The sequence below is a fragment of the Nothobranchius furzeri genome, chromosome 17 (genome assembly GCF_043380555.1).
Source record: "Nothobranchius furzeri strain GRZ-AD chromosome 17, NfurGRZ-RIMD1, whole genome shotgun sequence".
Taxonomy (NCBI): Eukaryota; Metazoa; Chordata; class Actinopteri; order Cyprinodontiformes; family Nothobranchiidae; genus Nothobranchius; species Nothobranchius furzeri.
The window spans coordinates 20,930,699-20,951,245 of NC_091757.1; the positions used below are offsets into that span (position 1 = coordinate 20,930,699).

Consider the following 20,547-nt stretch of genomic DNA (forward strand, 5'->3'; position numbering starts at 1 on the left):
GCACCATTAGCTGATAACAACGGTGGCAATGGAAGCTAACATATCAAGCTAACGTTATCTTTAACAGTTTATTTAACTGCTGGAGCAGATTAAAACGATGATGCCTCACACTTAGATCGTTGTCGCTGGTTTCATATTCACCCAATCACCGGTCACATTTAGTAAAGTGAAGCCAAACTTTAGAGCGCGTTCATGTTCTTCTAGTTGGAAATTCGGAGTTCCAAGGAGAGAGCGAACGCACCGTTAGCGAAACGGAAGCTAACATATCAAGGTAACGTTATCTTAAACATTTTATTTACCTACCGGAGCAGATTAAGATGAGGATGTCTCACTTAGATCGTTGTCTGTCGCTGGTTTTATCACCCAGTTACCCGTCACATTTAGTGAAGTGGACCCAAGCTTTAGCGTGCGTTCTTCTTTCTACCATGCTGCTCTGTTTACAACTCGCTCTCAGGGACCGACGACATAACGCTCTTGCGCATGCGCAGCTTTCTTGGCAAGTTCTCGTTATGAAGGACGGGTACCGAAACGAGGCACCGTTTGAAATGACGTGAATCGGTGCTCGGTCGGTACTGTGGAATTCGGTCGCTACCTTAAAAAGTACCAAATTCGGTACCCATCCCTACCTGCAATGCTCTGGTCCTGTAGAATGAGCCCTGACATTTTTACTGTGATTGCCTGTTTTTCTGTAAAATCGCAGAAAAAGAGAGCTGCTCGGGTCGAGCAGGCTGCTTCACGCGCGTTCACGCTCAGGCATAGCCAGCACCGTTCTTTGAACGTTGTTTTAGCTGTGATCAAGGATATAAATGCTACAAATACAATAGGTGCCACTGGTGATTTAGCTCGCCTAGAAAAATTTCGGGCTTTCGTGCATAAGACCCAGGTTCGATTCCGGCTGTGAACATGGTTGTTTCAGAATTTCTTTTTTACATTAATGCTATATTTTTTACAGTAAGATGCCCACATTTTTCTTTGAGACTCGCCGAACGGCATTGAATTCACAGATAAAAAAGATGTGGGTTCAACTTTCATTTTGGAACACTTTTTCAATCAAGGGAAGGGAATGATCTGAGCATGCAGGAGGACTGACCCATCATAAACCTTTGTCGGCAGTGCTGAAGAGAAAGGTACAGAACCAAATTATTTAATTAATTAGCTGCGCGTTCTCCTGACCTCTGTCCTCTGGGCCGCACATACACACACGCACGCACGCACGCACACACACACACACACACACACACACACACACACTCACGCACGCACGCACGCACACACACACACACACACTCACGCACGCACGCACGCACACACACACACACACACACACACACACACACACACACACACACACACACACACACACACACACACACACACACACACACCTAGCTGGAGGAGGACATAAACACACACACACACACCTAGCTGGATGAGGACATAAACACACACACACACCTAGCTGGAGGAGGACATAAACACACACACACACACCTAGCTGGATGAGGACATAAACACACACACACACACACACACACACACACACACACACACACACACACACACACACACACACACACACCTAGCTGGAGGAGGACATAAACACACACACACACACCTAGCTGGATGAGGACATAAACACACACACACACCTAGCTGGATGAGGACATAAACACACACATACACACACACACACACACACACACACACACACACACACACACACACACACACACACACACACACACACACACGGGACTGTCAGCTCTCACACCTCTGTCAAGCTGACGTCAGCTTCACAGAGCTTCGTCTCAGCTGTTATTTTCGTTAAGGAGTGTGCACGCACAGCATGCTCGTGCACGAGCCTCCTATTGAAGCTGCCGTTACGCTTTTGGCCTGAGGGGGCAATCGCGAGCATAAAAATTCAAAACTCTGTAAAGTTCCTTTAAATACATCTGGATTACAGACAACTACGCCCTGTGTTATTTAACTAGACTTACGCCGTTAAGAACACGGATGTAGAGGAACTTGTTGAATGGGAACTTGGGAATTGTTTTCCGTTTGGAAATCTCAGGATGAATGTAAAAAGTCATGTTTGTTGTTTTATATGGTTAAATCAGAGCATCCCTAATTTAAGATACAATCTCTCATATTCTAAATCTGGATATTACAAGGAGCTGCATCTGCACTTGGCGCTACAGTCATTCTGCGGTCTACGGTCTTTTGTTTTCTCACGTCGTCCTTGCTGAAGCCATAATGTTGTCAAACGCCGTGGGCTGGGCAGCAAGCGGCGCTGACCAGAGAGCAGCCGCGGACAGCCACGAGTAGTGGATGAAGCAGAGCTACGAGCTGCCAACAGCCTGCTGCTTCCATAATTGAACCAATCTCCATTTCCTCATGTTTCCTTTGTTACAGCCTGGGTGGGCTGGGGTCATGTGACTCATAGCTCTGACGTGGCCTCTCCTAGTCTGTCTCAAGTCGTGGACATCAGCAACCTAGTCACAATTTTTCCTTTTTTAAATACCGTACATATCAACATGGGCAAAATGACGTCGGTAAGAAACAGAAACTTCTGCAATGCTAAAATCCAGGTTTACCGCCCAGCCCTAGTGTGTAAAACTGGATTGAATCCTACACCTTAAACTTTATTATGTCCTTGTTATGCTATGATGCAAAGTTACATGACTTTATAATGAATGTGTTGGTAGGAGCGAGTACTGTGCAGAGGTACCACCAAGAGAAGTATTTCATCTTTGCCCTGACACCACAGCAAGTTCGAGAAGTGTGCATTTCCCGGTAGGTCTGTCTGGTGTACATTATCAGTCATTTCTGATCTAAAGAGTTAAAGGAGCCATATTGTAACTTTTTACCGTCTTAATTGTTATTTCCTCATGAGTAATACGTTTTTGGCTGCATTCATGCATTTTCTGGTCTCAGCTGGAAATTTTCAGAGTATTTGGAACGGCCTGCAGAAGCCTTGATGGAAACAAGCTGGTTTTCCAGGAGTACTACTCAGAGTAACTCGGACAGGTTCAGCTCGGCCCGACCGCTGTTCCCAAGGGCACGGTTCGGTATGCTCCCTCTACATTCTTCCCTATTTTTAGTCCCTGCTCCATTGAGGTTCATGCCAAGGTTGAATCAAGCGGGCACCGTGACTCTGGCCACCAGTTGGCTTGCACCCACTTCCTGTCACGGACGTGGCATGGGAACAAAACTCCACTCAGATGGGCTGATTCAAACCACGCTGTACGGAGCTGTTTCAGGCTGAGTAGTGCTCCGGGAAAACTAGCTCAAGTGTGTCATCAGGCCCTGCTCCACCCCCTGAAGCTAGTCTCAGACATGGAACCTTCCTCCCCTGGAAATGGGTCTCTAACGCCCACTTTCTCATAGTTGTGGGCATAGAGCGGTTGATTTCATGGTGCACCTTTGTGTCACAGATGACTGCTTTAAACCTCCACCAGTACCAAAGTGGATATTCTGAATAATTACTCATGCATTGGTGACGAAACACTGCTGTTCAACCATGAGTCCTGTCCACAAAGATGCACGTAAGGGCCGGCTCAGGACATGCATGTTAAGCGACTATTGACTTGTAACGGACTCGGTGGTCCAGCGGTTCGAGTGACTGACTGGTATATTGTTTTGCACCTGTTTGATTCCCAGTCTGGGCAGGGTTAGGGTTAGGGTTCCCTTCCACTGGAAACTGTTTCAAATAAAAGGACTAATCTGTTAGTTTATGTAGCCAGTGTGAGTCCATGTGAGCTGAACAGAGTAAATCAACTAAATGCTGCTTGGAAACGACCAGATTCAAAGATCTTTAGACACACAAAAGCTGAAAATGCTTTTCATGCTGCTTGAGCTTGAACAAATTACTGCAGACACCGGGAGTCGGACGGCGTCAGCACATGGCAAAATGGTACAGGAGGCAGGCGCTTAAACCGCTGGACTACCGAGGCCAATGCAACAGTTAAATGGTTTGTCAGAGCTGGTGTGGGCGGAGCTCTACTGAAACTAACCATCTTATTTCCAGGTATAAATTCAGGCTCATGAAAAGAACTGCTGTCTAAGATAAATGGCATCTGAATACTGCCAGCCGTAATATTTTATCGCACATTGTGCCTAAAATAGCAGGATGTGGCTCCTTTAAATCAAATGCAGCTGTGCCTTCTTCTTTCTGAGGGTGTTTTACCTCTTATGGAAGAGTAACGGTTTTACTGAAGTCCTTTAGATAAGAGGCAAAACATTCCCTCCTTTGGATTAAAGCCGTTGACCTTGTGTGTTCCCAGGGACTTCCTCCCATGTGGCAGAAGAGACTATATGGTTCAGATTCAACTGAGGTGAGGGCTTTTACAACAAAGAGGATCAGAACTTAAACTGGTAGATTAGGTCAGGCCTACAGGCAGCCTGGGAGAGTTGTTGGTTCACTTAAACTGATTTTAAACCAAAACCTTCCATCAGATAAACTCAAATGTCATTTTATTTTCTTGGACAAAAGATGAGTTGTGTAAACTAAGGTGCAGTGGCCATTGTTTCTGTGCACACGTTACATAAAATAACAACAGCCTCAGAGGTTAACTGTGCGCTTGATCCTGCTGTGACTTAAACGTTTCCCTTGTGTTTTCAGATTCTGCCTGTCAGAGACCAGTTGTCCTCAGGAGGACAACTACCCCAACAGTCTTTGTGTAAAGGTCAATGGAAAACTGTTCCCTCTGCCTGTAAGTCCTGCATCCTGTCTACAAAACAGCAACATCTCTGTCTGGTTCTTCTGAAGCAGAAGGTCCTCCAAAGCATGCAGCTGCTGAGACCTGGGCCCTCATTCATCAAGCTGTCCTGTTTTCCTTTCTACTAATGAAATTTACAACGTTCAGTCAAAATCCTGATTTATGAAACGTGCAGAGGCCTCTCGTACGCATGGTCCTTCGCACTCGTCTGATGATGGATCCCACCTGTGCGTACCCAGGTGCTCGTGTCCGTTCTCATTCATTTACATATAGAAACACCCTCAAGTAACCATATTTGGTCACGTTATGTCCTCAGCAGGTGATGGGATTCCCTGGGTCCCCCCCTCAAAAAAACCCCCAAAAACTTTATTGACAGCGAGATGGAGACACTGGCTGTTAAAAGTGCAAAAGAACCAAACAAGCTGCAGAGGTTATAAACGCGCTCGAGACAGTGGAATCTGATAAACCGTAGAGTAACGGGTTCGTTCTGGCTGGCGTTAGCTTTATTAGGATATGTTGTCTGAGAGTGCAGCCTCTGGGCTGTCATTCAGTCTGGTTACCTTGGCAACGCAGCGTGTATGAACAGGGAGCGGAGGAGGTTCTGGGGGGTTCTCATAGTAATGAAATAAAATATGAACTGGAATCGGTTTTGTGAGGTTTGTCTGTTGCACCACAATGGTCCCGAATCCCAGCACAGCTCCAGACGGATCTCCTTTGGGGAGATTGGTGCACTCACGGAGAACGCGTTACCTCCAGAGTGCACGCTCTGCCAAATCAGCCATGATGATGTCAGATTCCCGTCGGTCACATGTGTCTTTTATTGTTGTGTGAAAAAGCAGTTTTTCCACTGACTTAATTATTTATTGAGTAAAAACCTTTATGGATGAGGAACATGTGTGGATGACTGAGACCTTCAGTACTGCGGTTCTCTTGTTCTACCACTAGATCGCATGGTCAGAGCTGTTCTCATATTTAAGAACATTTCTACACACAAGTACAAACTGGTAAATACTGCACAATGTGTAAAATCTGTCCTACGCACGAAATACGCACAGATCTGTTCGTAAGTACGGTTGATAAATGAGGGCTCTGGATTGTGGACTTCTGTTTTAGAATAGCCAAAGAAAACCAAGGCAGTCTGAAATGTTCCATTAAGGCTAAGACTTTTCTGCCTGCAGGGTTATGCACCACCCCCAAAGAATGGTGTTGAACAGAAAAGACCAGGGAGACCACTCAACATTACCTCCCTTGTTAGACTCTCGTCTGCTGTACCCAATCAGATTTCAGTGACGTGGGCACATGAAATGGGAAAGGTGAGAACTGAAGGCCTCATTGGTTTCTGCTGAGTTGTTGGGGTGGGGTTCGGGGGGCCACAAAAATGGGGTCTGGCCCATTGAGTACCGCTGGTTTGGAATGAAGCAAATGACAACAAATATCTCAAGAATATTCAGTCAAACACAGCTGGACTTGTTTATATGTCTTTGAATAAGTCTGAATTATTATCCAAGAGGCTTCATCAGTTCATTTTCAAGATCAGGCTCAAAGTAGTTAAGTTAAAAAATAATGTACGTTAAAAGTCTGTGCTGTGAAAAGTAATATGGGGTGGCGGTGGTGTTCGATTGCTTTTACTTCAGATACCTCAGACTGAGATGTAGGAGAATATTCAAACGACAATGTAGAGTAAATGACGGGTTCTAAGTATACCAAAATAAGAACATCTCACCTACAACCACAATATCTCTGCCTTTGAAACAGTTGATGACATCTGCCCTTTGCTCTGCCCAGCATTCCTTAATGGTGTCCACACAGTAGGTGTCCTGGATGGCATAAAACCACCCACCATTGTCCATCCCCAGGTTCATGAACTCCAACAAGAGGGCAATTTTGCTGTAGTTGCTTCCAGAGAGCAGAATATTATGGACTCTGTTGGACAGATAACATCAGGAATGAAGCCAGCTGTCGCAGCTAGTCTTCATAAAGAATGAAGGCACGCCTCCCAATGAGATCTTCGTCACATTGCACATCTCCTGTCAGAGATGGTAATAAATCACAAAGGTACTATTTAGAGGCCGGTCAAAAGAAGTTCTTATTTGCAACTTTACATATACATTTATCTCTCCCAAGTTAGCAGATTTAACCAAACTAAACTGCATCCCACTTTTAAAGAAAGTGGAAGATGATCTTGCAAGATGGAAATCCTTACCAATATCACTCATGGGGAGGGATGCTACAATTAAAATGATGGTCTTACCCACAATAAATTACTTATTTTCAATGATCTCAAACAAACCTCCATCTGACTGGTTTAGGTCTCTGGACTCCTCAATCACTAAATTCCTTTGGCAGGATAAACCTCCACGAATGAGCTTAAAACGCTTCAGAAGATCAAAGATAGAGGAGGACTGGATCTACCCAACTTTTATTATTATTTCTTAGCCAACAGGCTGCAATATATACCAAGATGGTTGCCGCAATGTATGTGTCAGGTGGAGTCTTGGACTCCTCCCCTCTCCTGGGACTTCTTGTGCTACTACACATCTTCGTCTACCCTCCCCCTGCCACATTTGGCGTGGAGTGTGGTGCCAATGCATGAGTGTTTGCGGCTCCCGGGTCATGGGGTTTAATATTTTTGGAGTCTGCCTGATTGATCCCAGTGGCTGCCTGGTGGGATCTGAGTCCCTGGGCTATGTTGGATCCCGGCGGGGATGGTCGCTCCCTGGGTCCCGGGTTGCTGGGTTCCGGGCTCAGCTGGCTTGGGGGTGGGAGGCTGCGGGCGAGCCTGTGGGCTTGCCGCTGATATCTTCCGGGACTCTGCCGGCTGCTGGTTGTGGGCCCCCGGGGCGCTCCTCTGCGCCTCTCGAGAGCGGGCTGGGGCTTTTCTGGTTACAGTCTCCCTGGGGTCCCTGCGCTCTGGGGCAGCTCCTGGATCTCTGGGACTTGGAGCTCCCTCTGTCTTCTACACATCTTTGGGGGGCAGATCTGTGGTCCCTCACACTCTCTATTGGATGCTCCTATAGAGAAACCTTACATAAACAAGCGCGTGTACACACACAGGTGCTCACATGGTGCCCTCACAAGTATGGACTTGGGCACGTTCAACACATGTCCGTCAAAATCCAAAAACCTTTTTCATCCAAGGTTTTAAGACACATTTACACATGCTGTTCAAACGAATTTTGCCTCTGGCTGATATCTTTAAATGAGAGAGTGAACCCACTACCAAGGATGAACTCTAACTTTAAAAATCAGCTGCTCTAAATAAGCATGAAGGTCAGAGAGGAGCTCTAGGATGGACATGGATAAAGGAACTGTAATGTAGAGGTAAAGTAGGGCAGGGCCAACGTTAGCAGCTGTCATACGCTCCATTTGACATGTTTGACTTTCATTTAGCGTGTTATGTGACAGGTTAGAGCACAGTCTCATGTTAGAGTTTTGTCATGAGAACATTGAGATACCTCACATACTGATGGCATCTAAAAATGAACATTTTTCTTTCAAAATAAAGAATAATTTTAATCACAGTTGAAACGTACAATCCTAGAAAAACCTCGTCCAATCAATGTGCACGCCCTGTTCTCACTGATTGGATAGAAATCCTTCCATCAAACTGTGTGTGTGTCCGTGTGTGTGCGTGCACACACGAGCGTGTTGTGAACTGGTGTTGTGGTTTTGCACTGATGTAACCATCTTTACGCTGACAATAATGTAACTAAGTAACTTTTACGTTGAGTACATTTTATTTACGATACTTTTCACTTTTACTTGAGTAAAAATTTAGGCAAGTACCTTTACTTGTACTTGAGTAAAAATTATCAAAGTACTGGTACTCGTACGTAAGTAGGAAATTTTAGTACTCTTTCCACCTCTGGTGATTTATTATCGTGTGATTGTTCAGTAAAACAATGTTGATTTTATGTTTCTTCAAGTTGACGCAGTGACAGCTTGCTCTTGTTGTATTGTTGTGTGTTGTTTTTCTCTTTCTGCAGCTCTAGAAGCAGACTCTTGTTCATCATTGATTTGTTTTTTGTGGACCCCCCAATCCCCCATCCTCTGTCTCCGTGTCTGGCCGGAATTATAAAGCATTCAAAAACAATAACAATAAAGTTTTAAGTATCAGGCGTGACTAGGGTGGAGCATCGATTGGAACCGGTTCCAACTGTTAGTTTTTCCCGGAATCGTTCAAAGTTTTTTATTTCGATTCCTAGAATGCCGACCGGAAGAGGAATCCGCGGCCGATCTCCGTGAAAAATAAACGTGATCTGCAAATTGTGATCAACGCTTTTCAGAGCTGATCACACCAGCTGTCCCCCCTCCCCCACCCAGATATAAACAAATGCATCTGCTGAACTTTTGCTCCATAATGTAAACTTTAACTCCTGCAGCGTAGAGGAAACGTGTTAAAATACGTCAACACGGTGGATTTAATAGAAGCTTTAAAGAACAAACTCTGGACGGTGTGAGGAGAGTTTGTCTCACTGCAGAAATAACAACACACACGGAGCGTCAGCAGTAGCTGCTCACCAACTGGTGTGTGTGTGTGTGTGTGTGTGTGTGTGTGTGTGTGTGTGTGTGTGTGTGTGTGTGTGAGAGAGAGAGAGAGAGAGAGAGAGAGAGAGAGAGAGAGAGAGAGAGAGAGAGAGAGAGAGAGAGAGAGAGAGAGAGAGAGAGAGAGAGAGAGAGAGAGAGAGAGAGAGAGAGAGAGAGAGAGAGAGAGAGAGAGAGAGAGAGAGAGAGAGAGAGAGAGAGAGAGAGAGAGAGAGAGAGAGAGAGAGAGAGAGAGAGAGAGAGAGCGAGCGCATCAGAAGGCTGAACAATAACCTGTAGAATAATTAAAGTCATCATGCTAGAGCAGCTTCTCTGTGGTGGACCACACCAGCTTCTGCCACCATAAATAATAATAATAAATCACACACAACGTTGTGAACATTTTAATTTCCTTTCTGAACTATTTCTGTTGAGAGTTTTAATGTTTAAAATCTGTTAGATTGTTACGGACAGCAGCTACATTTAAGTTTCACTTCCTGTTGTGACTGAATGCTGCTGCAGCATGGAGGTGTAGTTCTCAGTCATCCTGGACGTGATCATCCTGAGAGTTTTAGCTGAAAACAGCTGCACGTTTCTGGATATGTTGGAGACATTTAGCCTCTCATCCCAGAGGCTTCTTCCAGACTTTGGTTGTGGTCAGAAACAAACACACTGGTTGTGCTGCAAGTCTTTTTCTTTTTTCTCCAAAACATGTTTTTGTCTAAATGAGGGTGATGTTGTTGTTCATAGAGTTAAAATTCATGTTGAAGTTAAGATTATTTCATCAAGTAGGACCCGTGGTCAGCTGAATCACCTTTGGATGCGTAAAGGTGACTGTAATGCTGCACCCGTCCTACAAATTCATGAATGGATGGATATTAAACAAACTGGCATTTCCTTTAGTTTAAAGTGCTGGAACAGCTTTCTCATTCAGAGATGCTCAAATGGAGACATTTAGTTTCCCCTTGTTGCAATTGTCTCAATGCCATCTAAACAGTTTGTGCTGAAATTGTACAGTCATTGATCATAGTTCCTGATACTTTTTGTGTCTCTGTTTCCAGTTTATCAGTTAGAATGAATAATGAACTGACTGTGTTATGAGTCAAATATGTAACAGAAAACTGTGACGGATTACCTACCGTACACAAAGACCCGGGACGAAGTCCTCATCTGAACGGTCAAAAGGAGCAGAGTCAACCTCATCAAATTCACCTTCTGACCAGTCAATGCTTTCAGAGCAAAGTAGATATAATGGAAATGAGCACAATAACTATGAACTTGCATGCTGTTCCTCAATGTCCAAATCCACACCCGGGACAGATTGGGGATTTTCCTGTACACTCATGCCCTGCAGGCTAAACCAAAAATAAAAGGCTAATACAAGTTGATTTACCTACGAAAGCATTACTCTATACAGTATCCACTTTAAAAAGAAAATACTAAAGAAAAAATAAACTCAACAAGATACAGGTCAAAGACAGCAGACTGCTTTTGTACTCTAGGCATCCCATGTCTGAGGGTGTCTTCTCCACTCTCCCCTGGCAGATGTTCTTTATAAAGAGTAAAGGCCTTTTTATTCATATAAACATCAAACTGACATCACTGCATGCTAGCTTGACATAGGTGTTTGTTTCTAGACCTAGCTCAGTGTGTCCCCTATAGACTCAGCCACGCCTGAAACTCAAGCACAACGGGGGAAAAAAATCTTACCCCCCACCCCCGCACAATACCTCAACGGTCATCCGTCTCCCCACCCCCCACAGCAGACGCACAGCTGGAAATACTTCCGTTTTTTCTGTTTCCTGGTTGTGGAGGTAGATGGGCCATGATCAGTATTCTCATATCTAGGATCAACGTCACATAATCAACACAAGTATGGCAAAGTACAGACTGGTAACATTAGCCGTTAGCAACCGAGTTGGCTTACCTATCCATGAGAAAATGAGCAATTTCTGCTTGGGTTTTGATGCTGTGAAATTTTTTTATTTGGGTCCACTGGTCACAGGTTTCACCTAAACTCACTCTGGTTTAGTATCTTTTTTGGTTGCTCCTCTTCTGAGAAGGATAATGACATCTTCTGAACTCAGAAGCAACTGCTTGACTAGCATTGTCAGCCATTTTCCAAAGAGCCAGCCTCGCCTCGCTGACTATTTGGCATCCCGCAGTGGTGCCCTCTATTGGCTGGTAGATGTAAACATAACCCAAGTGTTGTGCCCGTCAAAATAAAATTTAGATTATTTAATTTTTTTAATATAACTTTTTAACCCTTCCACTGAACTCTTTGTAAAATACCCGTAGAACAGATCAGCTTTGCTATTCCTCGTTTTTTAAAATAAGTGGGGAGATACGCCTTTGGGGTTAAAGCTCCTCAGGATTGGTGGTGTTGTTGTTTTTTTTTAATAAACCAGGTTACCTTGGGAGAAATCAAATGCACAGAGGTGAGAGAATAATATTGTTCTGTTTTTTCTGCAGAGGGAGAAATGCGAAGCAGCAAAAACGTACTTACCCAACAGCTGTAGTTCACAAGTCTCAGAGGCACAAACATCCTTCTGTTCTCTTTATTCTGTTACACCACACCCATCAACACCCAGCTCATAGGGAGTAGACATCTTTTATCACGCGGAACATTGTTGCAACGGCTAGTTTCATTTCTTTATCACTGTGAGCCGGTCATCAATCAATCAATCAATACTTTTTTAATCCCAGAGGGATTCCACAGGAAAGAGGAACATCAGGGTCTGACAGCACACTCATTCACTTCATTTCATGAAGTCATTCACACAGAGGAGAAAAATAGTGATACATAAAAACAAAATTTGAATAATAATACTGCATTTGTATAAACATTTCCTAACATTCCCCCCTGAAATGCAGTTTTATAACTGATAAAAATTACTTGTAAAGAGTATTTAAAAAGTATTAAGATGATGTACAACAAAAAAATTGCAAAATAGTTAGCAATCCCAAAAGAGCTGCAAAATAGCTAGCAACTGTGTAAAGGTAAGTAAATGTATAAAAGATAACAAACATATTCAAAAATGTAATAAAAGTAAGCTGAACATAAAAGTAGCTAAACATCCTTCAAATAACAGCTACAGGATATGTAGTTTACATTATTGAAATCATCACAGAATCGGCTTCATTTAAGCTTTATTAAGCCTTGGTTTAATCTTCTTCCTCAAGGTCCTCCCTCTGCTGCAAAAGGGAATGTTGTACCATAGCATTAGTCATCATTTTGGTCACCATGCTTTTCAGGCAAGGAAGTACACATCCTATTAACAAGCAAAACAAGAGAAGAATTGCAATCAAAGGCGTTAGAAATTTCAACAGGATTTGATACCAACTTCCAGTGGTCAACCAGTTCATGAAGTCTCAGGATTCTCCAGTAGACTCTTGTGACTTCAGGAAGTCACCTAAACGTTTGACTCGGTCATGTATCAGGGTCCAATTGTCGTCTGTAGAAGGGAGGTAGGTGCAGCGGTGTTCACCAAATTACCGTACACAGACCACCTTCAGATGCAAACAGGGTGTCCAGAGCGATTTGATGTTGCATTAGCATGGTCCTCATAGCTTGTTTTTCTGGATCGTCGGCCAGGAGGGCAGTGATGTCTTCCAGGATGGCAGTGATGTTCTCTAGGGTCCACCAGACTTCGTTCATACGCTTCATCAGGTCGGCTATGCCAAGGTTTGGAATGATGGTGTAGAAGATTCCTTTTGCGTCGTTGTAGGGTGGGGTGCACCCGCCATTGTTGGAGAATGGGCGGAAAGCCTGGACAGGCTTGAACTCTCTTCTTCAGCTCTGATGTCTTCAGAGATTCCCCTTCCTCTGGGATGATGTAGGAGGAAGGTTGTAGTCGAGCCAAGCTACAGGTACCACACCAATCGTTGGGCAAGTAGAGGAAGAGAGTGTCCAGATGTATCCATCAGGGGTCCCCATCCCAAAGGGTGAGGGAACCTCGAGAAAATGTTCATGTGTGTTCCATGGAGGATGGAAAGGTTGACCGGTCACTACAAGGCTTAAGAGGGTGACATTTATATAGAGAATCCCAAGAAAGTTGGGTTTTGTGGTTAACCAATGTGAATTTTTAGCAACAGGATTCCATCCGTTAAGTAGGAGGATATGATCACAAATGGAGGTTCCTAAGAGAAAGGCCTGATTTGTACAGGTCATGGAAAAACAGAAGGGATCTTTTCCTGTAAGGCAAAGGAGGTGTAATCCCTGAGCAATTGTGATGTTTGTAGAGGTGGAATAGTTAGTGGGGCGTGTCCAGTGTCTGTTTTGGTGATGAGGGCAGCAGCAGTGTGGGGTGGTGCATTTTACTTGTGGCATCTCAAGTTTTATCTTTTGAATGGTATAGGCGTGAAGTAGACAAACAGTCATTCATACTTGTGGGGATGGCAGCCATGGTGGGATTTTCCTGGGAGCGATGAGGGATCCAAGAGCAAGCATAGCAACTGGTGTTAAACCTAATCGTTTTGCAGTTAAATTAACCATCTGGAACCAAGTGTTCCGATGGACAGTGTGGATGTCAATTGTATGTCTTTTATTACGCGATGGGGTAGTGTTTGAACTCATTAGAAGCCACAGCACTGCAGAACAGAGCAGCCCGGGGCATAGTAATTTAAGAAGATTCATGGTGATGGCAGAGAAAACAGCTGGATGAATAGCTTTCCCTTTCAGGAAGTTTGACCACTAGGTCACTTAATCCACTTGTCTCTGCACTTTACAATGGGAGAGATGAATCCAGGTGGGTTGTTCAGCGATCTTCATAGCAGTGGGAGTGACCAACAGGACTTGGTATGGGCCTTCCCACTTGGGACTAGTCCAGGTTTTCCTCTTAATGACCTTGATGAAGACCCAGTCTCCTGGCTTAATGGGAGTTGTGGATTCCTGTAAAACAGAAGGAGAAACAGGCCAGGAATGTGCAGCTTGTGATTCTTTGGATAAAATAATATTTTTCATGTAATCAGCCAGGGTAAGCTCTTCTTCAGCTTTTTGCAAATCTTTGTTAACCAAGGGCAGTTTGTATGGTCTCCCATAAATAATTTCAAAAGGAGTTAGTCCTAGGTTGGTTGGGGTTATCCTCATGTAAAGTTTTACTAAGTCCATGCATTCAGTCCAAGGCCTTTTCGTTTCTTCCATACACTTCCTTAGTCTGCTTTCTATGGTAGCATTATTTCTCTCAACGAGGCCGGCACTAGTGGGGTGATATTCGCAATGATTCTTTAATTTGATACCCAAATGTGTGGCCATGTTCTGAATGACCTCATTCACAAAGTGAGGTCCATTGTCTGAGTAGATTACTTCTGGAATGCCATGATTAGCAACTATGTTTTTGCATAAGGCTTTGGCTACTGTTAAAACATCATTTTTAGTTGTTGGAATGATTTCAACCCATTTAGAGAAAGCATCAATAATGACTAAACAGTATTTGTAGGGTCCACTTTGCATTAGTTCGATTAAGTCCATGTGTAATATTTGGAATGGAGGATTTGGTTGGGGAAACTGTCCCCTTTTTGGTCTCATACTGCCCTGAGGATGATGTTTTACACAGGTTACACATGACCTACAGATATTTTTAGGTAGGTTTCAAGATTGTATGTTGTGAAATGCTGCTGAATTAAATGAGTCATCCCCCCTGTTGACACATGACACGGCCCATGTGTCAAAAGGGCAGCAGCTTTGAACAGAGATTTGGGCAGGATAGGCTTATTATTCACAACATAGAGGCCATTACTCGACAGAGTGGCACCTTTTGTCTTCCAAAATTGTTTTTCAGCAGCTGGAGCATGCGTCTGCATGTCAGCTAAAATAGCATGATCAATCAGAGAATCAGTGACCTGTGCAGTGAACAAGTCAGAGGAACTGAAAGTTCAGCAGCTTTAGCAACCTCGTCAGCTAATCTGTTACCACAGGAAACAGAGTCTGCCCCTGAGGTGTGAGCCTGACACTTACAAATCGCAAGAGAAGATGGTGGAAGTACAGCTTTAAGGAGTCTGATTTTATTTTTTATTTAACCTTTATTTACCCAGGAAAAAAAGTCCCATTGAGATTTAAAACCTCTTTTTCAAGGGAGTCCTGCAGCAAACATCACACAAACATACAAGACAAAATTTACAATTTAAACGTGTATGAAAACAATCTAAAATAAAATTTCTAAGAACAAAGTTAAGTAAAATATTTAAAACTTTAAACAAGCCCAAAAATAAAAACAGTCTAAATAAAACAGTTGCATGTTATTGAGTTGCTCTCTCAAGATTTCTTAGTTTAGATTTAAAAACATTCAATGAAATAAACTCTGTCATCTTCCATTTTTCCTGCAACTCATTCCAAGCTGATGGCGCTGAATGGGCTAAAGCTCTCTTTCCAAGTTCAGTACGTACAAATGGGACAGAAAGCAGCAAAGTGTCTTGTAGACTAAGAGAATAACGACCTGCAATTTTCATTTTAAGTAGGGAAGTTATATAGGAAGGTAGCAGACCAAGTAGTGCCTTAAATAAAATCTGAAAAATAAATAAATAAATAAATCTGAAAAAATTTGACTTCCTACTGATGGTCAAAAAGAGCCATCCCATCTGAGAGTACAACTCACAATGATGAGTCGAATATTTACGGTTAGTAATAAACCTTGGAGCAGCATGATACACTGTGTCGTGACTGAAGACATTTAGCAGAAGCGTTCATATACAAAATATCTCCATAATCCAGGACAGGAAAAAATGTTTTAACAAGACGCATCTTTGCATTAAAAGAGAAACATAACTTATTTTGAAAATAAAAACGCAGTCTTCATTTCAGCTTCTTCGCCAGATTCTCCACATGAGGTTTGAAGGTGAGGGAGTCATCAATCCAGAAACCCAGATATTTATACGAGTGAACCAACAATAGTTATTCACCATCAAGAGTGACACGGATGTTGCACTCAGAGCAGTGACTCAGAAGCTCCGGTGTTGTGCACAGTTAACTCCGGTTGTAGCTACGTAGCTACCTCCGTTAGCTTAGCTCCCACCTCCGCGTTAGCAATAGGTTAGATTGTAGCTACATCGCTTCAGTTCAACGGGTGTCGTCATTTGATCCCAGCCTTACAGCCCCACCCTCAGCTCCACCTCTTTTCTCTTTTGTGGAATTGTGTGGGCTTGACGGAACCTATGACACAGTTAAAATGGCGGTGGTGGCCACCTCCCATTTTGGCTTAAAAACGTATGAGCCTATGGATACAAATTGTCCAGTACATATGCAGGGTGTCCGCGGGGTTTTAAAAAGTATTAAAAAGTGATAAATAAAAATAGTCAAATTTAAGGCCATTAAAAGTGTTAAATTTGGTCTCAGAGGTATTATTTTTTCCAAATTAGGTATTATTTTTTCAGACTATCAGCTGTGGTTGGGACATTTATTACATTAACTGATGGACCTGTAAATAAATAGTTTATAAATAAGGTAGAAATAAGTTCCTCACGCTGATAAATAATAACTAATCTCTCTGAGGACACGGTGCTAGTGCACTCTCCTACAGCACCTTGACATGACTAAATAAATGTTATGCAACATTTAGTGAACAGCAATTTGCATGTATTTATAAATGCCACTGTATAATTCTTGCTGTCAGTATTTGCAAGATATTGGTATTTGGGTCTGTACTGGTTAGACTTAAATGAGTTAAACCAAGGTCTATAGCCCTTGGGTCATAAACTATGAGCTATGAGTATATTGGTCTTTTTATACTGGGAATCAGGAGTTATTTTAGTGATCATCTTGTTTCTTGTTTATTTTTGCCCTGATTGTGCCCTGAGCAGTTTTATGACTGAATAAAAATAAAAAAATAAAAATCTACATAAATTGAAAAATCGTCTTAAATAATCGAGATCTCAATTTCAGTCACAATAATCGTGATTATTGTTTTTGCCATAATCGAGCAGCCCTACTTTAGCATATCCGGTCACATAATGACGACGTCATATTCAGTGGTCGTTGTGCATCATTTCAGGCCTCGTGGTCAACTGTCTGAACCGCTGAACAGAAGTGCCTGGCTTATTTTCTAAGTAAAATAAATATGTGCAATACGTTGTCAACATCAGTGAGTCTCTAAGTCTATTCTTTTTGTATGTTATATATGTTAAAATATGTGTAAATAGGTCGCTGATTAACACTTGCAATTTAGTGTTGTGATGGTTTTAAAAAAATTCTGAAGGTAGTAAAAAAAAGTATTAAAAAGTATTAAATTTTACTTAAGGATTGCTGTATATACCCTGATATGTCGATGTTCTAAACTAGAGCGTTAGTTATTGATAAAAGCCATCAGACGCAATCTGTGCCAAGTCTACGCACCCTTTGTGTGGAGGTTCTCGTGGGGGGTTCATGCGGGTCACTGCCGGTGGAGTGAACTCTGATATCAGGAACCCATAGACGGTTCCGATAAGACCCATCCAGTCTGAGATCTCTCCAGGTGAAGGCAAGAAGCTGGAATGCTTATTTGCATCTATGGTTGATATTTGCTTGGCTCTTAGAAGAGCCAGTTGTCTGGTATCAGCCGCAGCGTTGCAGAGAGGCTTTGACAGGAGGTCAAAGGAGAAGATGGTTTCAAAAATGCTTGTTCCCGAATTGGCCGGTTCGAGAGTCGGCTAGAAACTGAATTAATCGAGAAGTAATTCTTGTTTTAATAAACCACAATGTTATGAGTTTTGTCACGTTTGGCAAATATCAGAATTTGACACGTTTCTGAGTATTTACCAACATCCCTCAGAAAGCCACGCCTTCTTCAGATACAAAGATGTTTTAACACTTTGTGAATGAGAATGTGTTAAAACTCTTATGTGAGGTGATTATTAACCTCAATGAGTATCTTATTGTAATGTGTATGAGTGTAAACAATGATTGACTTGTTAAATCAACACATACTGATCATAAGCTCTGAAATGGATCATTGTAGGAACAATATTAATTTCAAAGCCCTCATTGGTTTAAGCACAGATTATTCAAGCATTTGATTTAAACATCCTGTTCATTCAACACATATGATTATTGGAACTTATAACTGTAAAGTCCTTTAGGAGCTTAGATAGTGAGGAATGCAGCAGTCTGGCTTTTACGCAGAGAGTGCAGGAAACTTGAGGGAAACCGTTACGCCTCCAGTGAGAAACAATAAGTGGACAAAGGGTTGTTTTGGGCGTCTGGGCCCCGACAGATGGTGCAGCCTTGAATGGGTATGAAAGGTTATGTTGTGTCCATTAGATGGTGAAAAATAAACCCTTTTGTACGTTACAAGTACACACATTCAGACTATTGAAAGTGAGGGTCCAGGTAACAGTATTTGGTTCTGCTCATCCTCAGACCTACTCCATGTCCGTGTACCTGGTACGGCAGCTGACTTCACCACTGCTCCTGCAGAGGCTACGGATGAAAGGCATCAGAAACCCAGATCACTCCAGAGCACTAAGTAATTTTCATTTAAACTACCATTACTATATATTAATAAAATTGCACTTCTTAAATAAAAGATGAACGCTGGTGTTGGCTGTCCTGAAGCACAAACTGCTTCTATAAAGATCTACACTAGTGTAGGAAATAAGCTTGTACATTTGTGGTCTAATTAATAAATACTTTCCTTTGCTCTCTTTTTTTCCCCCACTTTATTTTTTATTTTTTGCAGTTAAAGAGAAGTTGACAGCGGATCCCGACAGTGAAATTGCAACAACGAGTCTCCGAGTGTCGCTCATGTGTCCGGTAAATAAAGCATACCTGCAGGCACAAATTATTAGATTATTCGGTGGGCTGATTGTTGGATTTTTCACATGACAGTGTTCTCAAGGCTAAAGAACTCTTGTATCTGCAGATCCAGTCAGCTGGTTTCACTGCACTTTTCATTACTAGAGGGAGCTAGAGGGTCAGAGCCGGTGGAAATTAGGGATGCACCGATCAGGTTTTTTGCTGCCGATCACCGATACCGATATCAAAGAATGCTGATCACCGATACCGATCACGTGGATTGGCCAGAAATGTTCTACAACATTATAATGAGTGCTACTAACTACATAATCTGGGAATAAAGGAAATGTAACCTAATCTAAAATGGTCTGTATTAGGGTTGTCACGGTGTGAAAATTTAACCTCACGGTTATTGTGACCAAAATTACCACGGTTTTCGGTATTATCGCGGTATTTTTTTAAACGTGCTACATTTTCACACAATTAAATAAACCCTGTATATCAGGAAAATATTGTCCTCAGTTTGTGTCTAAATTTTGCCTAAAATGTGTTATTTTGTAATTATGTTGTTTATTTGTTTACATTTTTCCCCTTTAGTCTTTAAAATACCAATATTTGCCCATAACTTCTTATTTTATGTCTGTTTGATGTCATCATTTAAAAATATTAGATCAGATGATACTCAGTACTCAAGTAGTCTTCTAATCAGATACTTTTTTACCCTTACTTGAGCAATCCGTATATCAGGAAAACATTGTCCTCGGTTTGTGTTCTTCCAGTGAGCTTTGCAGATTTGGGAAAATGTCATCAGGCAGTAATCGTTGTTAAATTCATAATTATTCTCGGAGAGAGACCAACTCTTATCTGCCCCTGGGAGCCCAGTAATGCATAGCGTCATTTCAACATGGCGGTGTCCGCGACACGGTTTATATGCAGGTAGCGGCGCTGCGGCTGCTTTATATAGAAACTCGTTGCATTCTCCCTCAACCCAAATCCTCGGATCACGCATTTTAGCTAAAACGCTAACGTTAGCTTGCCTTGCGTTGACTGCAGAGTTGTGGGTGATGGTCACGCAGATGTGTCATGAGATTTGAAGCGTTGCTGCCTTTCACAGACACTTTTTCTGCACGTGCTGCAAACAGGATAGCCGTCCGTCCGTCTTCTATAAACTCCCTCGGCATTCTTCAAATATCTAAAATATGCCCGTACTTCCGACTTTGTCTTCTTTGAGGGATAATAAATGCCCTCCTGAGCGCTGCCGTCTCCTCCTTTGACCATTATTTCAGCTTTAGCTTCAAGAATGTTTTGTTGTAAACAAAGTGCGCATGAGCCTCCGGCAACTTCAGCCGATGATACGGTGGCTGGTAAGGGTCACCGCGCCTACACCGCAGCCACGGTAATCCACCCAGATAATATAGTTTTTTAAAAAACAAGACGGTTATTATTATTGTCAACTTTTTTTTTTTTTACCGGGGTTTACAGCTACACTAGTTACAGTGACAACCCTACCTGATCGGTTTGCTTTGATCTATTTTGAAAATTCCGATCAAAACCGATAGGGGCGCTATCGGCCGATTACGATCAAATGCCGATCCATCGGTG

The 20,547-nt window shown here is 42.6% G+C and overlaps 1 protein-coding gene across 3 annotated transcripts in view; it reads left to right on the top strand.

Annotated features, from left to right (window-relative positions):
- The window catches only part of pias2 (protein inhibitor of activated STAT, 2), a 120,433-nt gene that overhangs the window by 36,548 nt on the left and 63,338 nt on the right, over positions 1 to 20,547 (top strand). The window contains exons 3-8 of one of the 3 annotated variants that reach the window (XM_070546271.1): positions 2,706 to 2,793; positions 4,284 to 4,334; positions 4,622 to 4,712; positions 5,897 to 6,031; positions 18,571 to 18,676; positions 18,890 to 18,963. In XM_070546271.1, coding sequence (XP_070402372.1) covers positions 2,706 to 2,793; positions 4,284 to 4,334; positions 4,622 to 4,712; positions 5,897 to 6,031; positions 18,571 to 18,676; positions 18,890 to 18,963 — 545 coding nt within the window. The remainder of the gene's footprint in view (positions 1 to 2,705; positions 2,794 to 4,283; positions 4,335 to 4,621; positions 4,713 to 5,896; positions 6,032 to 18,570; positions 18,677 to 18,889; positions 18,964 to 20,547) is intronic. The other 2 variants (XM_070546273.1, XM_070546272.1) reach the window with 2 other exon arrangements.